The following is a 24,318-nucleotide window of genomic DNA, read 5'->3' as shown; positions in this document are numbered from 1 at the left end:
CTTTAGTTTTAGATGTGGTTGTTAATAACTGTGAGTTTGCTGTCCTTTCACTGTTCGTATTTTTTATCTTCTTTTTCTTAGATAAGTCCCTTTAACATTTCATATAATGGGCTTGGTGATGATGAACTCCTTGAATTTGATCTTATCTGAGAAGCACTTTATCTGTCCTTCCATTCTAAATGAAAGTTTTGTTGGATAGAGCAATCTTGGTTGTAGGTCTTTGGTTTTCATGACTTGGAATACCTCTTTCCAGCCTCTTCTTGCCTGTAAAACGCTCCAACATCCAAATTATAGGGGGACCACAAGGGGAAAAGGAACAGCCACCAGTGGAAAACTTATTTGAACAAATAATAAAGGAGAATTTCCTCAATCTGGCAAAGGCAATAAAAATCTCTTTCTTACTCACTTTTTTTATTGCTGTTAAAGTATAGTTGTCTCCAGGTTCCCCTCATTCCTAACCCCCATGACCCTACCCATCCCCACCTTCCACCCTCAATCCTTCCCACTTTGGCTTTGTCCATGTGTCCTTTAGACATTGTTGCTTGACTTACTTAATTTTAATGTTTTGTTTACTAGTTACTTTTGGGCTACTATTGTTGTATTTTATACTCTGTTTAATTATAAGTGGCCTATATACAATGTATCATATTGATTTTTTTGTTAAAATGTTTGATTGCTAAAAAACTAGTCAATATTGGAACAAGATCCATTATGAACTTGGAGACTTCTACATTTATGTAATGAGGGGTCGTCCCCATGTAGATACATAAATTCTTGTAACTTTTCCAAAATTGTTGTTCTCATCACCTTGTTGGCACATTAAACATAAAGTGCAAGTCATTCTTTTATATTAATTATGGCAGTCTGCTTCAAAATGCTGTTAGGCTGTTTATTAAGTAATGCATTATTTAGTTTAAATTACTAGATAAATTTTAAAACAGGATACTAACATCATCATATAAATATTTGTAACCTGTATTTCTCTAATTCAAAACAGCCTTCTCTGATATTTCTCTAGGTTCATAAGGCTTTTGAACTGTTATTTTCTGAAAGCTTTTAAATCAACTTTATGAAAGGAGCACTCAGTTCTTTACCCTAATTTTGTCCTGTTGATAATCAAGAGTCTTGATTTGTTATGTGGTATTATAAGACACTTTTATATTAACTTATAAAAAGCAAAAAATTAATTATGTGGAAGAAACAAATTGATATTTAGTCAGACCTTAAAATGTTGCATCATTTCTAAAATCTTGGGTAATTAAAAAGATAACCAATTTAGCATAATTTTTTTATGATGATAGTACACTTTTCATTTTTCTCCTTTTGTTTTTGGGGTCCTTCCTTCTTTCCCTTTTTTCTTCCTCTCCCCTCCCCCCTCCTCCTCCTCTCCCCTCCCCCCTCCTCCTCCTCTTCCCACTTTTCCTCCTCCTCATCTTGCACTTCCCTGCCCGCCTCTCTGCCCCTCCCTCTTTTCTCTCTCTTTCCTTCTCTTCAGATGTATCTTTCAGGAAGGAGACTGATGAAGTCCATGGGACTCCGGACGGGGATCTGGAAATTCTGCCACTGTTAAAGGTATTGCAAAATATTTTGTTTTAGAAATACACAATGAGCTCTTTATTTGAAATTTAGAACTATAAAACATATAATTATCTTTCACATAAGTCCCAAAATGTGTCAATTTGTGCCCCAAACAATGCAAGTTATTTTCTTTCTGTCTCAGAGGGAAAATTCTGCTGAAAATGACTTCGACTTAATTTTATTTTCTTAGTGAGCACCCTTTACACTTTGTTTTTATTTTTATTGAGTTGTCTGAAATAGTGTTTTAGAATCTCTCAGTATTTTGTTATCAGATAAAATATAGTTTAAAACATGAATTTTAATTGTAAATAATGTTAAATTTGTAAATGTGTAATGGCAAGTTATAGAAAGAATTTTGAATATTTAAAATTTGATAATTTATCATTTCTACATACATTTAGAGCTACTGGGATACTTTTCTACCTTTTGCTTTTGCTTTAGAAAAATATACAGTCAGCTTTAAAAATAAGATAGATAGCCCTGACTGGCATGGCTCAGTTGGTTTGGCATCATCCCACAAAGCAAAAGATCACTGGTTAAATTCCTGGTCAGACCTCATGCCTGGGTTGCAGGTTTGGTCCCTGGTCGGGGTGGGTAAGAGAGGCAACTGATGGATGGATCTCTCTTACATTGATGTTTCTCTTCCTCTCTTTCTCCCTCCCTTCTCCTCTCTCTAAAAAAAAATCTTAAAAAATAAGCTAGATAAACTATTTTAAAAGGATTTATAGTTAGATTGCTATTGATGTTTTGAATATGTTGTGGTTCATAGACTTACAGAGCAGAGATATCCTTCTCTGACAATAAGTTATTACCTGTTTAAAATGCACTTAGAACTGCTCCTGGCACATGGCAAGTTCCCAGTTAGTGTCAGTTTAAGAGAATTCAGGAGATGAGGGAGATGATTGGCTAGTCCTCTTCTTGATGATTTTTCTTACAATATTTGAGTTATTTATATATATTATGGATCATGTTGCTCTACAGATATGAATGGGAACCTAAGGAACTGCTTCATATATATAATAAATATTCATTTATTCATAGACAGAAACTGGTATTGTTGTGCAGTAGAGAGGATTGTGTTTACATTTATATCAGTAGTGTCGTACTTTGTGTGTGTGTGCTCTTCTGCAGCTCGCTTTTTAAAACTCAGTATTGTGTTTGTGAGGTTCACTCAAGTTGATACATGTAGTCATCATATTCATTTTCACTACTTTAGCCAACTTGCTCAAAGTCACACAGTAAGTGACTTTGAACTTCGTGGTGTTGCCCTCAAAGTCCAGGCATTTAGCCACTATGCTGTGTTGACTCTTGATCGTAAGAGGGTATCTTCAGGATATTTTGATAAAAGATATATATTTTTTTATTGTTCAAGTACAGTTGTTTCCTTTTCCCCCTACTGCTCTCCCCCACTCCACCCACCCCCACCTCCCACCTGAAATCCTTCCCCCCCTTGGCTTTGTCCATGGGTCCTTTGTACATGTTCCTGGACAACCTTTCCCCTTCTTCCCCTCCCCGACCCTGGTTACTGTCAGTTTGTTCTTCATTTCAGTGTCTTTGGTTATATTTTGCTTGCTTGTTTGTTGCGTTGATTAGATTCCACTTATAGGTGAGATCATATGGTATTTGTCTTTCACTGCCTGGTTTATTCCACTCAGCATAATGCTCTCCAGTTCCATCCATGCTGTTGTGAAGGGTAGGAGCTCCTTCTTTCTTTCTGCTGTGTAGCATTTCATTGTATAAAAGATATGTTTCTAATGCACAAAAATACAAGTTCTAAGAAACTGGATACAAATCAAATATCATGAAAGGACAGAGGAGTCATTCTGAAGGGTCATTCTGAAATTACTTTCTCAAATGAATGTTCATCTTCTAATTATAGGTTTCAGGGAATGCAATTTTTGAGTTCTTTACATCTGTATTGTGTCTTCTGAAGAGAGCTAGAGTTAAGAAATCTAAATTAAAAACAATGTTTGAACTGCATAAGAGATTGAGGAGGCAAAGCTGCCTGCCAGTGGTGTTTTTGGGGGTTGTGCACAGTGTTTGCCAAATATATAGTCTCGTGTTTTCCATTTCAGACATATTGAATCATAATTTTAGGTGTGAGGTTCTTCAAGTTCTTAATCGAGGTATGTGCCTCTTAAAAGTTCCCCAGGTAGAAAATTAGGGCACGAGAATTTGAGAATCACTGGCTTAGTGGGCTCGCATTTACTCTCCAAGGCTTCACAGGACAAGGATGAGAATAGTAGTGGAAGTTTCAAAGTGCTAGGTTCTGGCTTGTGATGGAAAATGTCTGGCAACTAATGCCACTAAATGAAATGGATTTCATAGAAGGTGGCAGTTTTTCCACAACGACAGCCACCACAAACACTGAGCATCATTTACGAACTATTGCCGTTACTTAAATTAGAAAAATGGACACTCTCTTTGAGATGACTTACTGTCATCTGATGGGAAATTGTCAAAAGAAGTATACGAGTCTAATGACAATATTGTAAATGGCACCCCCCAAAACTGTGCGATACACAACCTTCCCTCTGTACCGGGGCACCGGGTAGACACCGTAGAGGCGACTCACTGGTGTGGTTGAGGGCACAGCAGTCAGTGCTGGGGACCCAGAGTCGCGTCCTGACTCTCATATCGACTGCTCGTGCCATCCCGAACAAACAGTCTTGTCCGTCTTAATGTACTATTTCAGTTACACGTTTTGAATGAGATATTGGTAACATTGTAGAAAACAGTACCTGGCCTATGGCAGCCATTCAGTTTTTCTGTGTTTTGTATAGAGCACTGAATCTCAACCCAGGACCCCAGACCCATGTGGAGGGGAGTGGAGAGGGGAGAAGGAATGGCAATTTATTGTAACGACAGTCCAGAATCCATACGCTCACCTAGCAGAGTCTGTCAGTGAGATCAATTTTGTATCTCACATATACACATGTGACTATTTTAAAAATACAAGGTGCTATTGTGATTGTATAAATATTATTTGAAAGTGATATTGAATATGTCACAGCTATTTTCCACAAATTGATTATAGAATTATAACAACTAATGGCCATCTACCTCATAGGACTATGGAAATTTAAAAATTAATCTGTGTAAACCATTTAGCCTGTACCTAGAACATGTTTTGATTAGATCTTAGCTTTGGTGATGAAGAAGATGATGATAAAGATGGTGATGATGATGATGATGATGATAGAATGTGGGGGTGTGGGGGGGGTCTTTGAAATTTTTTGAAGTCAAGAAGGTATCCTTAGAGACTTTAGTTTCTGGAAAAGCAGCAAACTAGATGATCCGAAAACACTTGCTACAAAACATCTAGAAATTTTGGATAGGAGCAAACAGATATTCTCATGTACACTGCAGAGTACACAAGAAAGTGTGGTAAATAAATCCCAGAAGCCAAAATAGAAAGGGGAACCAAAAAACAGAACGTAGGTTTATGAGTCGATGCTGCCATAGATTGATGGGCTCAGTTACTTAGGGATGGGAGACACTTAGATCAGCCATCCGGGGACCAGAGATGGGGTGTGGGCCCATGAAAGATGAAGGCTTGAAACTGAGACTCACGTCAGGTCAGAACCAGTACAAGACTACATGCAAGGGAAAGGTGAAGTCGGAGCAGAGTCTGGCTGTTTGTATGGGGAGGTATCTCAATGGGTGCTGAGAAAAGGAGTGGATGAGAGAAAGTCTCTCTAATGACTTATAATTTGGGGCTTGTCCTCAGGTAGGTCTGTTACTTGAACTCCACACTTGAGTTGCTTGAAAACCTTCGTAAGTCTGTGATTCTTTATTTTGACTGGGGCTATGAATTTCTCTTCTTGTGCCAAGTGCCGGACTTTACTTATGATGCTGTGATTCTCTTACCTCCATGTAAGAAAGTAAAGCTGTGCCATATACCATATTTTGCCATGTATACTGCACACCCATGTTTTTGGTTCAAACTTTTAGGAAAAAATTTTAATTTTTAATTCAATTTTTAATTTATATATAAAACCAGTTAACATATTCCAGGGCATTATTTTGCATACAGATAGCATTATTGTTTCCTAGAGTTATACTTTAATGCATAAGCATAAATAAAAATTTGGGCAAAAAAGTGTGCGTGTTACACATCTTGTGTATATATACATATCTTGAATGGATATATGTAACGAAATTGTGAGTAATGTGGGAATGCAGGGATGATGGGACATTAGAAACTCTATAATGCAATACACCACATTAGCAGATGAAAAAAATATGACCATTTCGGTAGATAAAGAGATTCAATAAAGGCATTTAAGAAAATTCAACCACAATTTTTTATAGGATAATTTAACAAGTTAGGAGTAGAGTTTCTGTATCCTATGAAGGGCGTCATCCAAAGGCCTTCAGTGAGTGTTATACCGATGGTAAATGACCAAAGGCAGTCCCTTTATACTGATGTAACAACATAAGATACCTGTCATTCTTCCATTCATGTCCTAAGGGCTTAGACTACTGAGTAAAAAAAGAAAGCAGAAAAAAGGTATAAGAACCGCAAAGGAAGTATCAACTTTGTATTTATTCACAGACAGTACAAACATTGAACATTTTTAGTAGTAGCAGTCTAAATGTCCATCAGTAGAGGAGTGGATAAATAAATTCTGACATATTCCTCAGTGAGATAACAACTTACTGCAGCCATGAAAATGAATGAACTAGAGTGAGCCTGAACCAGAGCAAGCTTGGCATCATTGCCATTCTTCATATGCATTATAGGAGGAAAACCTGAATCTCATTTCTGTATGGTTCTGGGTTAGTCTTCCAATGAGGGACATGTGCATGAGTTTGTAATGCAGAGGGAAAAGAGAGTTTTTATGCTACAGTGGCTGATGGGAAGAGTGAGTTTACTAGCCCCAATGGGCAATTCCTTGCAATTCACTTGCTTCGGTGTAGTATATCTTTGAGGGTTACCAGTCACCTCCTAGATTCTTAGATTCAGAGGCAAGAGTCACTGACAGCTTTCCTGACCTTTGTTCCCCAGGCCTTCCAACGGTGATAGACACCTCCAGCCCTGTATGTGAACTCCCCTTCTGCTAGAGTCATTCTGTGTTCCTAACGAAACCCTGACTGACCCATGGAGTTACATACACCAGCTTGAAAAACTTTCAACAACATATGGTTGAATGAAAAAAAGCAAACTGCAGAATTTTATGAGTGAATTAAAACTATGCAAAGCAATAGTGCATATCATTAAGGGACACGTACACATGTAGTAAAAGTTTAAAAACATGCAAAAGAATGATAAAGCCAGGTTCAAGGACAATGGCCACCTCTGGGGCAGAGAAGAGCAATGTCATCATGACCGTCACACAGGGATTTCAAGTGTATGCATGTGTGTGTTTGCTTTATGTCCCAAAGTTTTCCTGTAGAAAACATGGAGAGTTGGAAAGTTTGAGCAAAGTTGGTTGCTCTTTACATTAGTCTCTGCATATGAATCATTACAGTAAAAAGGTATTTAGTTTTTGGAAATCATGGTGTTGACCTTTGAATTGGGTGGAGTCTGAATATCTAGCTCTGAGGGTCTGAGGTCTAAAAAAATTCACTTTCAAAATAAAGTATGTGAAAATGACAAATGAGTTATATTTTTTAAATTTACCTATACATTTGGTATAGTCAGAATTCTGAAAACCATAAAAGGAAGTTGCATATGTGTTTGTGAAAAGCCTAATTTATATTTGGAAAAATGATGAAATGTACTCATTATTTCACCCTCATTAATAGTACTCCATGTTTGTTCAAAGACAACTACACCTGCTAAGAAGTATAACATTGGATAGACTTTAAATTTGTTATTTTGTTTTGAATTGTTTTTGAAAAAAGTTCAGAAATGCTGCATATGATTTTTTCTCAACTTTTATTTTTATTTTTTCTTTATAAAATCACTAGAAAAACCCCTTGGAACAGTTATTTTTGGCTTATCAACTTCTTGACAAAGCAATTGGTGGAATAAATTTCAATTGCATGTTAACTGCTTTGCCAAATGGATCATCAGTGTTTGATCATTACTACACCAAGGTAAGAATGGGAAACTGTTCATTGCAATCTTTTATTGTTGATGTTATTACAGTTGTCCCAAATTTCCCCCTTTGTCCACCCTCCACCCTGCCCACCACCCAGTCCCATATTCAATCCCAGGGAAACTCTTTTTTTAAAGACATTATTTATTTATTTTTAGAGAGAAAGGAGGGGAGAAAGAGAGGGAGAGAAACATCGATGTGCAAGAGGTACATTGATTGCTTGTCTCTTGCACACAACCTGGCCTACAACCCAAGCATGTGACCTGACTGGAAATTGAACCAGTGACCTTTGGGTTCGCAGGCCAGTGCTCAGTCCGCTGAGCCACACCAGCCAGGGTGACCCCAGGGAAACTCTTATATTGAAGTTTTACTTAAGTAGAATGAGGACTGGCCTTGCAAGTAGATAAGTAAGTCATGATTTGTGGTGGCTTCCCCTTCATGAGCCAGAAATACATTCACTCTCCTCTTCCCAGAAAAAAATCAAGGAGAGTGAGCAGTCTTTGAATTTGTCATTGAAGATGAATTTGTAAGGCAGAGTGCAGTGGGTTGAGAAATGAAGCAGATTTTAATGCCTAGGAGTAGAGTGGTAACTTGAGCATTTACAGGGTAGGGCTATTTTTAGCGTGTCTTGGTAATTGTATTTCTTTTTTATTTTTATTCAACTCTATCAAAGTGCACCCATGATATAGATGAAGACATTCCCAAACCAGTCACACCAAATAGTTTCATGATGGATTTGCATCTTGAACTAATTCAAGCTCAGCACCGAATAGCTGTTGTGCTTCTTGACAAATTGCAAGGTAGTAGCCATCAAAGCAAATAATTTGTTCCAAATCAATTTTAAGATAAATTTAAGTGTAGAATCAATTTAATTTGTAAATTATGTTATTGTAAATTGGGTGTTTTCCAGATAAATTTTATAATTTTATTTTTCTTCTCTGGTTAATATTGAAAATAGCTTCATTATTCTTTACACCTTCCCTAGATAATAAGTTAGTAAATGTCTAAAAAGTTGTTTGAGCTATAGTAAATTATTGGTATTTCATTAATTCAATGAAACAAGACATTTACTGAGTGCCTACCAAGACCCAGGAACTGTGGTAGGCTTGGTACGAATAAGACACAGCCTCTACTTTTGAGCTTATAGTTAAGTAAGCCGACTGTAACAGTAGAGGTTGCAGAATGTAGTAGAAATAGGCTCAGAGTTTTAGTTATGGCACATAGAAGAGGAGTATCTATATTACACAAGAAAGTCAGGGATGACTACCTGGAAGAGGTGACCATTGACCAGAAAGCCAATAAATATGATTGAAGATGGAAATGAGGTCATCATTTTGGAAAGAGAAAGTAATATTTAGCAGGGTGAAAGAACAATTGTACAGTTTTAGGTACGACTGGAACTCTCTTGTGGCTGGAAAAAGAGCTCACAGGGGCGTGGGGAATAATAGACATGCCTAGGGAGGGAGCTCACAGACAGATCTTGAAGGGCTAATGGTTTACATTTCAGCCTGGAATCTAATGAAAAAACCGAGAAAGACATCTCTGGGGGCAGATGGGTTGAAGCTGAGTAGTGCTTGCCTTATTATTGGGTAATACAAATAACATGTTTACTTGATCTCAAAATAGGATTTACTATAATTAGGTCTAAAATCTCTTCTGTTCAGGATTAAATTTTGATAAAACCAAATTACTCTTGACATGATTATATAGCCACTATTAATATAACCAGCAATTCTCCATTTTAAATTACTGAGTAATTATAGAATAGAACTAAGTGTTGTGTCCTAGGGTGACCTCTGATCTCCATCTACAGCCGTCAGAAGCACTGACATCTTCTGTACAGCTCAATAGATTTCATCAGATTCAGGTCTAATTAATTAATTAGTTAATTAATTTTTCAGTGTAAACTTTTACCCACCAGCTTTGTTACGATATAATTGACATATAACATTGTGTAAATTTAAAGTGTACAATGTGTTGATTTGATACGCTTATTTATTGCTAAATGATTACCCCCATAGTGTTAGCTAAAACCTCTCTCATGTCATAATTACTGCTTCTTTTTTGTGGTGAGAACATTTAAGGTATCTCTTAGCAACTTTCAAGTACATAATACAGTGTTATTTCTATAATCACCATGCTGTACCATAGATCCCCAGGACTCATATCTTACAACTGGAAGTTGGTAGCTTTTGACTAACATCTCCCCATTTTCTCCACCCTCCAAGTTCTGTTTCTGTATGTTCAGCTTTTTTAGGTTCCACATATAAGTGATATTATATAGTATTCGTCTTTCTGTCTGCCTTATTTTACTTAGCATAATGACTTCAGGGTCCACAATTTCTGTCTTTTTCATGGCCGAATAATTTTCTTATACATATGTATGTGTGTGTGTGTACATACATATATAGATATGTACATTTTAATCTAAAATATATATACTACATCTTCCTTACCCAGTCTCCTTTGGTGGACACTTAGTTTATTCCCATATCTTGGCTGTTGTGTATACTGTTGCAGCAAATATAGGAAGGCAGATACCTGTTCGAGATCTTGTTTTCATTTTCTTTGCTAATATACCCCAAAGTGGGATTGCTGGATCATATGGTATTTCTATTTTTTATTTTTTAGGAACTTCTATAGTCTTTCCATAGAACCAATTTATGTTCCTACCAACAGTGCACAAGGGTTCCCTTTTCTCCACATCTTCACCAACACTTACCTATTTATCGTCTTTTTGATAATAGACATTCTATTTAACATGTGTGAGGTGATATCTCACTGTGGTTTTGATTTTGCATTTCCCGATGATTAGTGATGTTGAACAGACACATTTTCATGTGTGTGTTGGCCATCTGTATGTCTTCTTTGGAAAAATGTCTATTCAGTTTCTCCACCCATTTTTAATCACATATATATATGTGTATATATACAGAATAGTAATATATAATAGTATACATTAGTAATATATATATTACTGAGTAATAAAAGTTCTTTATGTATTTTAGATATTTACTGCTTATCCAACATATGATTTGCAAATATTTTCTTTCATTCTGTAGTTGCCTTTTCAGTTTGTTGCTTGTTTCTTTTGCTGGACAAAGACTTTCTAGTTAATGTGGACCCCCTTAATTGTTTTATTTTGTAGATTGCACTTTTTCTGTCAGATCCAAAAAATTGCTGCCAAGACCAATGTCAAGGTGCTTTTTCTCCTGTGCCTTCTTCTAAGAGTTTCTGGATTTCAGTTCTTAACTTTAAGTCTCTAGTCCATTCTGAGTTAATTTTTATGAGTGGTTTAAGGTGGGGTCCAGTTTCACTGTTCTGCATATGGATATGCAGTTTTCCCAACACCATTATTGAAGGGACCATTTTTTCCTCATTGGTTATTATTGGCTCCATTGTCAAATGTTAATTGAATGTATACGTATGCTTTTATTTCTGGGCTCTCACTTCTGTTCCATAGGCTTGTGTATTTGTATGCCAGTACCATACTGTAAGGCACTATAGCTTTGCAGTATAGTTTGAAATCAGGAAGTGTGATGCCCCCAGCTTCATTTTGTTTATGAGTGGGTATGAAATTTGGTTGTTTTAGTGGAGGAGGGAGGGGGACAAAAATGAGGCACATCTTCTGCTGCCATGATGCTGACATCACCCCTCTGTCGTGCTGTTCTTTAATCTACAGTAATTCCTGTAACTTTTTTCTTATGACTCATTTTTGAAGATACGTTTCTAAGACACCCTACAATCTAAGTTTTTCTGGTAGTTTCTTCATCTCATTGAATCACATTAAGCTGCATATGTTGTCCATTTGTCCTGTTTTTGGTGAGGCTAAATATTATTATCTTGTTAATAGATAGGTAGTGTCTACCTAATGGTACCTTTTCCTCTGTGTAATGAAAAAATAACTGGTATTGTCTGATGACAGCTTTGGGAATGAATGTCTTATTCCCCAACGGATTTTTCTCACTGAATAGTTCTAGCATCTATTGGTGATCCTTCTGGAATGAGTTGTTATGATGGCTCTGTGTGGCGACTTTCTAACTGAACTATCCATGCTACATTTATTTGCTGCCATTCTCTTGTGAAGAACTGTCCCTAATTTTTACCTTTCAGTTTTTTGAGTCATACTATGGAGTGGATTTCTTTTTTATTAAATATTTTAAAGTCAGTTACTATCATTGTTCTTTCTGATGCTGTCACCCATTTTGCCACTGGGAGGCGTCAGACTGGATTCTTTGTTCTTTTGTTGTGTCCTCATTATTCTTTGAGCGATTTCTTGCTTTCTGCACAACAAAATGTTTTAGACCTACCTTATGTTTCATCCTCCCCAGACCTGGAATCAGGTCATTTTGGTAAGGATTCCTGATTCCTTTTGTTAAGAAATAGCATTTAAAAACCAAGAACTGTGAGTTAGGAGTGCTCATTATTATTGGGATGTTAATTAGTTTTTGTTGTTATTGTTGCTAGAGATAAGAATATGCATTTATTTATATCACAAGTTCTCTCTGAAATTGCAAAGTCAAAGTCCAATGCTGTGCAAGTCTGTGGTTTTGCATTTCTCTTTTGTGCTTTCCTTCTCCTGCATTGAAAACTCTGGTCTCCAACAATGTCAAAGTAACAAGTAATTTGCTTTATCTGGACTTATTAACAAGGCACTTTAAAAATTATTATTAAACCAACACCACCATTAACAACAAACTTAACAAGCAAATAGAGGATTTCTTTGTAGCTCATTTTGTTTTAGAATATATTACACATCAGAGACCATTCAAATTTGCTTGAGTTATTCCTAAAAAACATACTTGGTGTGGAGGAGAGCAACAATAATTAGACTATCTGTGTCCTATATAAATTGGGGAACTTGATAAAGTTTTTCTTATCATAAATGAAGTCACTTAGAATAATAACTTTGAATATTCTTTAGTTTAAAAAGGTTTGGGTCAGGAGTATATTTCAAAATGTGAATGGCATATATGCATCAGGTTTTCTTTGAGACAAGTAGCTCATGATTCTCATTTAGTAGCTGTATCATCTTCTTTAGTGGAGAAAGAGTGTTTATTTACTCACAGAGTTACTAAACAGTTCATTCTCAAATTGTCATGTGTAAAGTTTTGAAAGCCAAATGATTCTCTGAATTTTTATCAGCGACCATTTGAAAACAGTGAAGGTAGACTTGAACTTACATTTAGAAGGAATATTCTGTTATTATTTCTTTCCAGTATCTCTGGGTCTCCTTGGATTTCTTCTCTGCTTTATTGGACTGCCAGTCTAGCACAGATTTTCAGCTTGTTCCTCCTCTCTTTCCTCAGTCTGATTGGCTGCCGCTAGACTAATGTGGCCGGAGTACTGCTTTTGTCATTCTTATGCAAGAACTTTACAATGGTTGCCCTTTGAGGACAGTGGCATTAAATATGACTCATCTTTAATAGGCAGTCAGAGTTTTCATGCAATCTCATCCTTCCTATCTCCAATAATTATGATCTTGAAAGCTATCACTTAATTAGTATTTACGATACCCTAGGTACTGAGAGAATGATGTATTATTTTGTACATTTTGTTGTGTTGCTATTTCCATGTAGATAAATTTCTTTAACCTTTGCCATTAGAGAAACCTTACATTCTTTAATGGTGTCTGTTGGCATCTTTTCAGCAGTCACCATCCCATGGTGACTGACATGCATTAGCACAAATAATTAAACCTCAACGTAGGGGGTGTATTGTAAGGTTACTACGTGAACCATCATACACCCCCAAGGACAGAGACAAAATATTGCCAGGTCTCTTGAGGACCAGACCTGGAAAATCAAAAGTCAGTGCAACGTTCCCTGTCTCTCCCGGTCAGCTTACCCACCTCTATTCCTTTCTCCTACACCCAGCTTTCTCTCTTGTCTGCACCGCCTTGATGGTCAGCCCCAGTTGTACATCAGGATGTCTCGCGCTGCCCACCATCAACTGGCCATAATTTGTGTTAGTTGAAAATCTTGAGAGAGGCTCTTACTCCATCAGCCGCAGCTACAGGAGAGTGGAAGTCTTCACCTGGTACTCTTGCAGGGACCATGAATGAAGCAGTTTTGAAAAGTTTATGAAAATGGAAAGTGAACAAAAGTAGATTGGGTCCTATTTATCAGTCTGCAAGATGATTTTATTTAAGATGAAATAGAAAATACATACATATGTAGAGGTATGTTTGAATGAAGACTAATTTGAAAATGCTTATGTCCTCAGATGTACTGTGGCACATATAAGAAAATCTGACAGTAAAACTGCACTATAGCAGATTTGTTTGAATTTTTATCTATCAGTGAAAAAAGATAATGTGATAGAGGAAGTGATAGTTTCACAAATAGTTAGCTATTCTTTAATGTTTAGAAAATATTTCCTTTTTTGGACACAAACCTAATCGTAATGGCAGTCTCCTGGTTCCTCCTTCAGTTTTGCAGACTCCAACTGTTAGCAAAAGCGTGTCTACCAAAAATCCAGAAAAGCTAAACCAGTCTGGAAGCACCGGTTGTTTTACAGGTAATTGAAACTGGGATAACCCGTTCTTCGAAAAATTTGTAGAGATAGTTTCTGTGTCACCCTTTTGGTAAAATGTTTGTTTACTTTTCCAGAAGAAAGTGTAATGAATAAAATAAGGAAGAATAAGCTCTCCAAAGCGATGTACTTGATGCAAAAAGCTCTCCTAATATTTGAGAAAGATGCAGCCTCTACATCTTCACATGACTTTTTGATGGTAACAATATATCATTCCTTCTTGTCAGTTTTGACATACAGCCTCTGTTAAATGAATGGTTTACTTCCCTTTCCTAGAAGTAATGTGTTGCCCTTAACATGAGATTATGAACCTTCAGGTTTCTCACATCTAGTCATCTGAGAAGTGGAACAGTCCCGTGTAGGGGAACCAGTCTGCAGGGTGGGCAGGGTGGGTAGGTTTACAGCTGTATGTGAAACAGTTTCTTTCTGTACTATTGTTTATTAATTATTATATTATTTTCCATACAAACTAGTATAAATCTACTTTTGCTCCACTCTGTATACATCCGGCCCTGAACTCTCCTGAAATGAGAAATTCATTCTCTGTAGGGGCCGCCTAATGTGGGAAGTGGAAGGAAATCTGAAGGATTCAAAATGAGGGAAATTGTAGAATTTCAGTGACACTGTACCAGGATAATGCCTTCCTTACTATGGAATTAAAATAGTTAAAGCCCACTGGCTAAGGTACCCTCTCTCAGATGGATATTGCTAATTTGTGGATCAGTTGCCTTGTTCATGTTGTCTCTGGCCTCTAAATTATTCTGTCTTCTGGCTGATTCATCGTCTGTTGATTTTAGAGTTTAAATGCCTGAGGTCAATAATATTTGAAATTATGGAGTAGTTAAAAAGTTCCCCCGCGTTGCACACATACACAAATTTGGAGTGAGTGGCACATGAGGAGGCAGAGAATAGTGCTACAAGTAGATTGGCTGGTAAGGGAAAGAAAAAAATAGGCCAATGCTAGGGGGAGGATACAGACTTAAGAAGCATTTGAGGGAGAAAATTAATCATTTTATATGCTGAGAATGAAAAGCCATAAAAAAGAGAGAAATGGAAGATATGACAGAGTTTAATACATAAAGTGGAGTCTGCTAGAAGAGGGAAGGGGATTAGATTGAAAGCACGGATAAAGGAGGGTGGGCTGTAGGGCAGGCACCTCATCCTCTGATACAGAAAGAAAGGTGGAAAGAACAGATATAGATTTAATTAAGTCTCTTGGTGTGGAGGCAGAGAATTGAGCTGATACCATCTTACCTTAATCATCTGATAAAGTTGGAGTCAAAGGTAACTGCCAAGACTATAGACAGTGAGGGTGGATAGTGGGACTGAGGGGAGAGATGATGACTGGAGATTGGGGAGGAATGGATGAGAGGGAGGTGCCTCCGGGTTAAAGGACTGGCCAACGCGATGAAATTCTAGCAGAGGTTGAAGACTATGAATTTTTAGGGGGCCATCTGCATGGTGTTAGAACATGTCCTGATGTGTCACAGCTGTGACAACAGAATGTTTGTGCCAGCAGAGTTTTGTGTAGGGTCAAATTTAAAAAAATGAAAGCAGAGGTTAAAAGTTTATAATAGAAAGTGTGTGCAGATTGATTGGGAAAGGAAATGATGCCATTAGGCATTTAAAGACTTGGTGGCTATGGAGACGGTAAGAGATGGGCAGTTAAGATTCCTGACCTATAGCACTTCCTAGTCATCTGCCCCTGACTGCATCCACCCAACAAATATTTTTAAGTGGCTATGAGCTATTCAGCAAATATTTATTGAAAGCTATGTGCCCAGTATTATGCTGAGTACAGGGGACAAAAACAAACACACGCAAATCCTTTATTCGTTCAACAGATATTGGTAGACTGCCTTCTCTTGGTTGTCCCTGTCTGCAAGATAAATCTAGTCTACGGGAATGTAGACAAGCCAGTAGGTAATCATGGGTCAGTGTCATAGGTGCTTTCATTGCAAGAAGGACAGGTGAATTCATCAAGAGGAAAGGAATGGTTAAGGAAATATCTAGAAAACATGATATGAAATTGAATGCTGAAAGATAAGGAGGACAAAAGGTAGAAAGGACGTTCTAGGCAGAGAGAACATGTGTGAAGGTCTTGAGCTGGATAGATTACAGGGTACTTGTAGTCCAGTAGGTCCCACAGCGTGACAGAAGCTTCGGTGCAGTGGCAGAGAGGTGATGGGGATGTTGGGAGAGGGTAGTAAGAGGTGAAGACTAGACAGTAAGTAGAGTCGGGTTGGTAGGAAGTTTAAGGATTTGGGATGGCCAGATGCTATTGATGTTCAAGGTCGGAAGGTTGTCCTGGGTGTGTCAGGGAAGAGCCTCATTAAATTTGAGTTTTCAGCATTTGGGTGAAGGAGTCTGATGGCGTTGTTGGATCATTTCAGCTTACAAGGCCGAAATGCTGTCTGATCTTTGTTGGAAGACATTTTTTCAACAGATGCTTCTGTGGCCACTTGGCTACTGTGTACTGCTTGGAGCACGTTGGTACTAGGTCTGATTTGTATGGCGAGCAAAGCGAATAAAGTTTGGTTTTCTTAGAACTGTCTGTCTCACGACTAATCTTGAGCCCGCAGAGAGTGAAACCTCTGGGGTCTTCCTTTTTGTTTTATTATGACTCAGTCTTGTTTATTTTTCTTAATATTTTATTTATTTTATTTTTAGACAGAAGGAAAGAAACAGCAATGTGTGGTTGCCTCTCCTGTATCCCCTGCGGGGGACCTGGTCTGCAACCCAGGCATGTGCCTTGACTAGGAATGGAACCAGCAACCCCTGGGTCCCAGGCCAGTGCTCAATCCACTGAGCCACACTCATCAGGGCTCAATCTTGTTTTTATATTGCCATGAAATGTCCATTCTGGTTAAGTCTCTGTCTTCCTACCACTGAGACTGGGGACCATATTGAGATGTGGGAAGTCTGAAGTTTTCACATTCTCCTTGTGCATCTTTCCCTTCTATTTCCTAAGTGAATGTATTTTAAGAAAAATTGCAAATTATAATGCTCTTTGAGGATAGACTCATGATGTGCATTTCAAGACCCTACTTTTTATGGGGGGTCCTCCTTAAGGATTTTCACTAGCTAGCAAGTGTTGAATATTTATTTAAAAGTCCTGAAGTCCTCTGTAGCCACCTCTGCCCCTCAGTGGTAGTTTTCTTATCTAAGTGTTAAGGCTTAATGATCAGTCCCTCACTGTCCTCTCGTAAACAATGATGTTATGGCTCAAATAATTGCCAAACTTTCTTTCCTTAAAGAAGACACATAAATTTCTTTCCCTTGGCAATCATTTTATATTGGGGCATATTATAAAATGTTTTACATTATCATGATCTTGTAAAAAAATTGTCCCCAAATCAGTCATTGATATGCCACATGATACAATAACATGATTTGAAAGCCTGGGTCTTTTCAGTACTCTTAAATAATTCATATCCTGTTACAGTTTTTCAAAAGCTTCCTGACCTTGTGGGGCTGGATAATTTCATCAGGCATCTGTTTTATTACAAATCTCTTAAGGGTAGACAAACTAGTTGCCATGAATGAGGGACAACCCTCTGATAGTACACAAATTACATGACTTTTTCTTGATTTTGGGCGATGAATTTTTCCTACTTTCCTGTCTTGATTGTTTGACTTTCGAAGTCTATATGAACTTTTTGCATGTAATACCTCAGATTTATTTTAATGGATTGCACCTAGAATCCTTTGAGATGTCCTTGACCTTCTGCTCCTGATCAAATAGAGCAGTCACTGTGTGTCTCGTCATCGTTTGCTCTTGGAGCCGGCTAACTGAGCTCTCAGTGCCTTAGCAGATGGGGTTTCTCTCTGGGAAGAGGCAGCGCTATCCTCCAGCCACGCGTGTAGTGTTCCCAGGGCGGGGCTGTGGACTGCCGTTTTTGTTCCACATACATGTTTCTTCCCAAACATCACCTTTTGAGGAATTTCTTTTTCCCACTAGATGGAATCAGGCGGGACTCTCTTCTCTGCCGACTCTGATCAGGATCAGGGATGTAAGTAGGGAGAATTAGTCACTCTCATTTTGAAATCTGAATCTCGAGCAGAGGGATAAAAAGATTAAACTTGCTGGTGTCCATTTATTTTAATGCCCGTGTCCTGATGGCCGGTCATAGTAGTGTTCTGTAGGCCCTGCTATCCCCGTGGCCTGCTGTGGTCCAAGCCTGGTTTTCCTGTTGCTTCCACTGCAAAGACCCCCAACTGATACATCTGCTTTTTTCTCCTACTATTATTTGTTGGAACCTAAACAAATTGTTAGTTGAGATGATTTTTGCAGTTTCAAATTCTGGTAATGAGGCTTCACCTTTAAGCAAGGGAACGTAGGAGATTATCTTGTATAATTGACAAAGAATCTACTTTTATGGTCCTATTTTGGAACCAGGACTAATGAAGATGCCTGGGCCACTTGAAGTTCTAATAACTCTTGCCTTTAATATTTCCTAAATTGATATTTTGATGTCCCCTAGACACTATTAGCTATGATACTAATAATTGGATTACCGAGCATAATTGTTTTTCCCCTTGTATAGCATTTTAGTTAAACCAATTCTCGTTTTTTGGGGGAAGAATATATGTCAACTATTTTTTTTCAGGGATTTCCACTCTTTTTAATTGCTCCATGTTGAAGTGTTTCTCATCGAGAGAACAAACCTTTTATGGTTCTGACCCCTCCCATGAGATCATGTTCTGACCTGCAGGCTTCAAACTACTTACAGAAAACTTAAGCATCTTTGCATTTTAGCTCTTTTAGTTTCTTTTAAACCTTTTAAGGGTATTGCACAGGCAAGTTCATCAGGTTACCCTTCCGATGAAGACAGTACAGCATAATACTTAGGAGTGTTCGGGTCTTTGATTAGTTTCAGTTCTGCCACTGACTAGCTATACAACCTAAATCAAGTTACTTACACACTCTTCTCTCTTAAGTTTGTTTATTCATCTGTAAAATGAGGGTTCTTAGGAAAATTAAATGAAAGGATGCATATTTAATGCTTAGTGTTTGGCACAGAGTAAGCAGTCAATATTGTTAGCCAATAATATTATTACTACTACTCTGTCTTCCACTTTAAGCCCTTCGGAACATTGTTTTGTCACATGAGAACTATTTTTGGAGGTTTGGATATAGATTTCTCTATCAAACTACACATTTCCCCCCTGTGTTTACTCTTATACTGATCTTATAAATTATATATTTTACTCTCAGCAGTATTTTCCCCAGGATTCTTGGATATGACTTAATTTAGTTTTCATCTCCTTCTGAAATGTACATAATAGTGTTAAGAACCCAGACTACAGCTCAGGGAGATCTGCTAGACAAGTAGTAAATATGGCGCTTTATCATCGCAGTCTTAGGATAGTTGTTTCCGCGTGTCTTCATTCTGTCCTTTAAGACTGCGTTTTGTATTCCTGTAAGTGTTTTTGCTGCACTGTGGGTGTTAAGCCATCATCGAATGTATTGAACATCAACCTGTCCTCATAAGCCCTGAGTACCTTCTGAGAAGAGGCAGGTCTCAACTTCAGTAACGGAAACTATAGGCAGAGAGATTTCATTCAGACGGTAGTATTTTGGACCTTCGCAGTGTTGTTTTGGGGCACACTGCAGCGCAGAGCTCCACTAAAAAAGCACTCAGAACTTACTTACTTTGTGAGTTGGCGTAGGAGCCTGTTTCCATTGACGTTCCGTGGCTGATTCTTTTCCTGTGATGGATGAAGGCGCATTTCCTCTTTCAAGGTCGGTAAGCCCTTTTGGTTTGCCAGACTCTGTACTAGGCACAGTGAGGATATCGAAGAAGTGAGGATATGCTCATTTCCTGTTATCTGATATGTCTTTGAAATCCCATTTCTTCTTGACCTCCGGTTCGGGAATGGTGGTCTCGATTTTGCATCTCCAGCATTTCGATGTTCTGGAACATTACTGTTACAGGCAACATTCAGGTCCACATTGATTACAATTTCTCTTTCACAACTGAGTGGACCCAGTTTCTTGATTTTGAGGGCACTTCATCTCAGGTGATATTTCCTCCTTTCTATCTTAGAAAATCCTTAAAAAATCTAGCACTTTCTTGTAAGTGGAATCTTATTAGCTGCTTAATGATTTGGCTCATTAAATTAGGATTTCAATTTCTAACTAGTATTAGAGTTTACCTTGAGTCCTATTGTAGAATTTATCTGATTTACCTAAATCAAAGACTTTGTTTTAGACTTTTCTTCTGTCACCTTTCGCTTAATACTTTAATATTTTTATTAACACTTTAATATTTTTATTTTCCTATTTCATATCAGGCCATAGGATCTGAATGAGAGGGATATAAATTTAAAATTGAATGAGATGTAATCAGAACATTTCAAACATGCTTTCTTAAAATGCATTATAGTTACACTGAACACCACGTCTATGTAAATTAGCTTTTGAGTCTAAACATCTCAGTTCTCTGGCATGTAGACTCTGGAAACATAGTTATCATGTAATATATTTTTTTCTCATGTGAAGGAACAATTGTCCTATGTAGATGGCTAAGTTTCCTGTGGTACAAATACAGAAAAATTTTCAAGGTCTTCTGGCACAGAACAAGTAGAATTAAAAAACTATTTATTATTACAAGTAAATCTTAATCACCACCAATGATTTTAGACCTTCCTGTCAACCGTTTCCAATAAAACATAAAAATGAGAAGTTAATTCTGACCTCAATTTAGGCCAAGCTTCATTATTGTAGGAAAAATGCATGACACTGCAGTTCATAATCTGCACTCCCACAGGGAACTGATCTACTCGCTCGGCTTTAAACATCCTTCTGACGCACGTGACTCCCAGGTCCTGTCTTCCGTCTCATCCTTCTTATTGAGCTCGAGTCCAGGTTTCCAAGTGGCAGCTTCAAACGCAGCACGTCGTCTGCTGCAGAAACTGAGCAGGTTTTTGTATCTGCGTGATGGGCACTTGGAATTTGGTGGACACCTGTCTTCTCATGTTCAGGGTTTTCTTTTTTGTATTAAATTTGCTAGAACTTTCCGAATAAAAAGGAATAGCAGCACTCTGTCTCCTCCTGCGTGCTGTTGATAAGTCTTTTAGTGCTTCCCTCTTGCCATGATTTTGTCTGTTGGCTGAAATTAATATTTTTTCTCATGCTTAAAGAAAGGACTTTCCCCGGGCTTGGGAACCAAGCAACCACGGTTCCATCCCCAGTCAGGGCACATGCCTGGGTTGCAGGCCAGTTCCCAGTAGGGGACACACAAGAGGCAACCATAAATTGATATTTCTCTCTCTCTCTCTCCTTCCTTTCCCCTCTAAAGATAAATAAATAAAATCTTAAAAAAAAAAAGAAAAAGAAAGGACTTTCTGAGTTTATAGAGCTTTGGCCCTCACCCGCAGCTTTACTGAGGTATAATGGATAAAATTGTAATATATTTAGAATGTACAACATCATTATCTGATATATGTATACATGGTGAAATGATTACCACAATCAGGTTAATTAACATATTTATCACCTCACATGGTTACTTTATTTTTTTGGTGAGAATGCTTAAGATCTCTCTTGGCAAATTTCAAGTATTCAATACAGTATTATTAACTGTAGCCACCATGCTGTATGTTAGATCTTCAGAATTTATTCATCCTATGACTGAAAGTTTGTATCCTATGACCAAGACTTCCCCACTCCCCAATTGACTTCTTGTTTTCTGATTCGAGTGCCTTTTATTTCATTTGCTTTTCTGCTTGCTCCGGCTGAGCTGTCCAGTACCATGCTGAACAGGAGCAGTAAGTGTGGGTCCCCTTGTCTCGTCCCTGATCTTCGAGGAAACACTTTCAGCCTTTTGTCATCGAGGATGATGTTACCTATGGATTTGTCAGATATGGCCTTTATTATGTTGAAGTATGTTGTTTTGTATGCTACTTGTTGAGAGGTTTTTTATCATAAAAAGATGTTTAACTTTATCAATTTTTTTTGTTGGACTCTACTGAAATAGGAGCTGTATTATTTTTATTTTTTATTTTGTTAATGCGGTGTATTGCACTTATGATTTGCATCACATTTATGTTTGATTTGCATCACATTTGCATCCAGGAATAAATCTTGCTTGATCATTGTGTATGATCCTTTGAATATATTGTTGAGTTTGGTCTGCTACTCTTTTCTTAAGAATTTTTGCGTGTATATTCATTAGGAATATTGGTCTGTAGTTTCCCTGTAGTGTTCTTTTCTGGCTTTGATATCAGGGTAATGCTGACCTTCTAAAATCAGTTTGGAAGTGTCCTCTTTCTCTCAAGTTTTTGGAAAAGTTTGAGAAGAATTGGCATTACTTATTCTTTAAATTTTTGGTAGAATTCACCAGTGCAATCATCTGGTCCTGTGTTTTTACTTATTGGGAGGTGTTTGGTGATTGATTCGCTCCTTACTTGCTGTTGGTCAGTTCGTATTTTCTCTGTTTTCATGATGTAAGAAGATTGCACTGTGTTTTTAAGTGCAGTCATATTTCATATTTTATCAAAGTTATGATAACTTTATAAAATTATTTGAGAAGCCATCTATCTCTGACTTAGAAATTTTAAAAATGGCATAAGAATTATTAGTTTCTTGATATTTGAAATATTTTTCAGTGAAGTCAGTTGAGCTGGACATTTTTTGTGGGAAATATTTTTTGGTATGTATTTTCTGATTTCTTTCACCATTACTCCTGTGTTCAAGTTTTCTGCTTCTTGAGTCAGTTCGCCGATTTTGTATTTTCATCCTTAATGACTGATGATGGTATAGATCTTTTCATGTGCTTTTTGACCATTTGTGTATCTTCTTTGGAGAAATACCAGTGCAAACCCTTTGTCCATTTTTTAGTGAGATTGTCTTTTTATTGTTGATGTGTAACAGTTCTTTATATATTCTAAATGCAAGTCTCTTATCAGATATAGTGTTTGTAACTCTTTTCTCTCCTTCTGTCAACTACCTTCCCTTTCCTGATGGCATCATTTGAAGCTTTCAACTTTGCTGAAGTTCAGTTTGTCCACTTTTTCTTTTGTTGGTATGTTTTGGGTGCATATCTAAAAACCACTGCCTTAACCCCAGGTCATGAAGATTTACTCCTGTGTTTTCTTCTAAGAATTTTATCATTTTAACCCTCCCACCTGGATCTGTACTTCATTTTGAGTTAAGGTTTGTATTTGGCATGATGTAGGGGTCCAACTTTATCCTTTTGTATATAGATGTCTAATTGTCCCAGCATTCTCTGTTGGAAAGGCTGTTCCTTCCCTATCATCCACTGAATTTTAATGTTTACAAGCGTTTTTGCTTTGGAGCACAATTAGTGTCTTTGCCTTTGATTTAAAAGATGAGTTTAACCCATTTATGTGTATTGTTATTGCTGATAAATTTAGTCTTTGAAATATTATTTATATCTTCCAATTCTCACATTTCCTTTTTTGATTTGTTTTACGTGTTATCACTCTGTGTGTAGCCCTTTAAAACACTGATTGCCTTTCCTTCAGGCTTACAGAGTGTTTTTGTTTTATTTCTTCCTGCTGAGAGGAAGACACTCTTAATAATATCCTTTTTATAAACCACGTGTGCCAATAGTGTCATTGCTTGAGAGTTACATTTCAAGTTGCATTAAGAGTACGTATACAGCCCTGGCTGGCATAGCTCAGTGGATTGGGTGCCAGCCTGAGAGCCAAAGGGTCGCAGGTTCAATTCCTAGTCAGGGCACATGCCTGGGTTGCAGGCCAGGTCCCCACTGGGGGTGTGCAAGAGGCAGCCGTGCATTTGTGTTTCCCTCCCTCTCTTTCTCCCTCATTCTCTCTCTAAAAACAAATGAATAAAATATCTTTTTAAAAAAGGGTAGGTATACAGTTCATTAGCATAAATGTAGATGATTGTGTTATGAACTTTTTAGAGACAATGAAATATGATGGCAGATATTCAGGGGGTTTGATTAAAAAATGAAATGTCTAAAATTAATATAGGGTAATGATAAACATATTAGACATAAATATGACATTATTGCTTTATTTAATGACTGTTTTGTTACTTAGCCTTATATAATAGCTATATTTTTTACTTCTGCAAAATCATTCTGTGCTTAAAATATGTATACCACTGAGGCTCAGTGAACTATGCATAGCAAGATAGTGTTTAACCTTACTACAAGTATAAATG

General features: G+C 37.4%; 1 protein-coding gene across 1 annotated transcript in view; it reads left to right on the top strand.

Annotated features, from left to right (window-relative positions):
- Positions 1-24,318, top strand: part of CFAP54 (cilia and flagella associated protein 54) — a 253,182-nt gene that overhangs the window by 45,444 nt on the left and 183,420 nt on the right. The window contains 5 exon segments of the mRNA XM_037160832.2: positions 1,496-1,572; positions 7,495-7,623; positions 8,299-8,425; positions 14,058-14,144; positions 14,237-14,358. Coding sequence (XP_037016727.2) covers positions 1,496-1,572; positions 7,495-7,623; positions 8,299-8,425; positions 14,058-14,144; positions 14,237-14,358 — 542 coding nt within the window.

This window comes from Artibeus jamaicensis, unplaced genomic scaffold, assembly GCF_021234435.1.
Source record: "Artibeus jamaicensis isolate MK-2021 breed Jamaican fruit bat unplaced genomic scaffold, CSHL_Jam_final contig_233, whole genome shotgun sequence".
NCBI lineage: Eukaryota > Metazoa > Chordata > Mammalia > Chiroptera > Phyllostomidae > Artibeus > Artibeus jamaicensis.
Note: the sequence above shows the minus strand (reverse complement) of the source record. Positions and strands in the feature narration are given on the sequence as shown.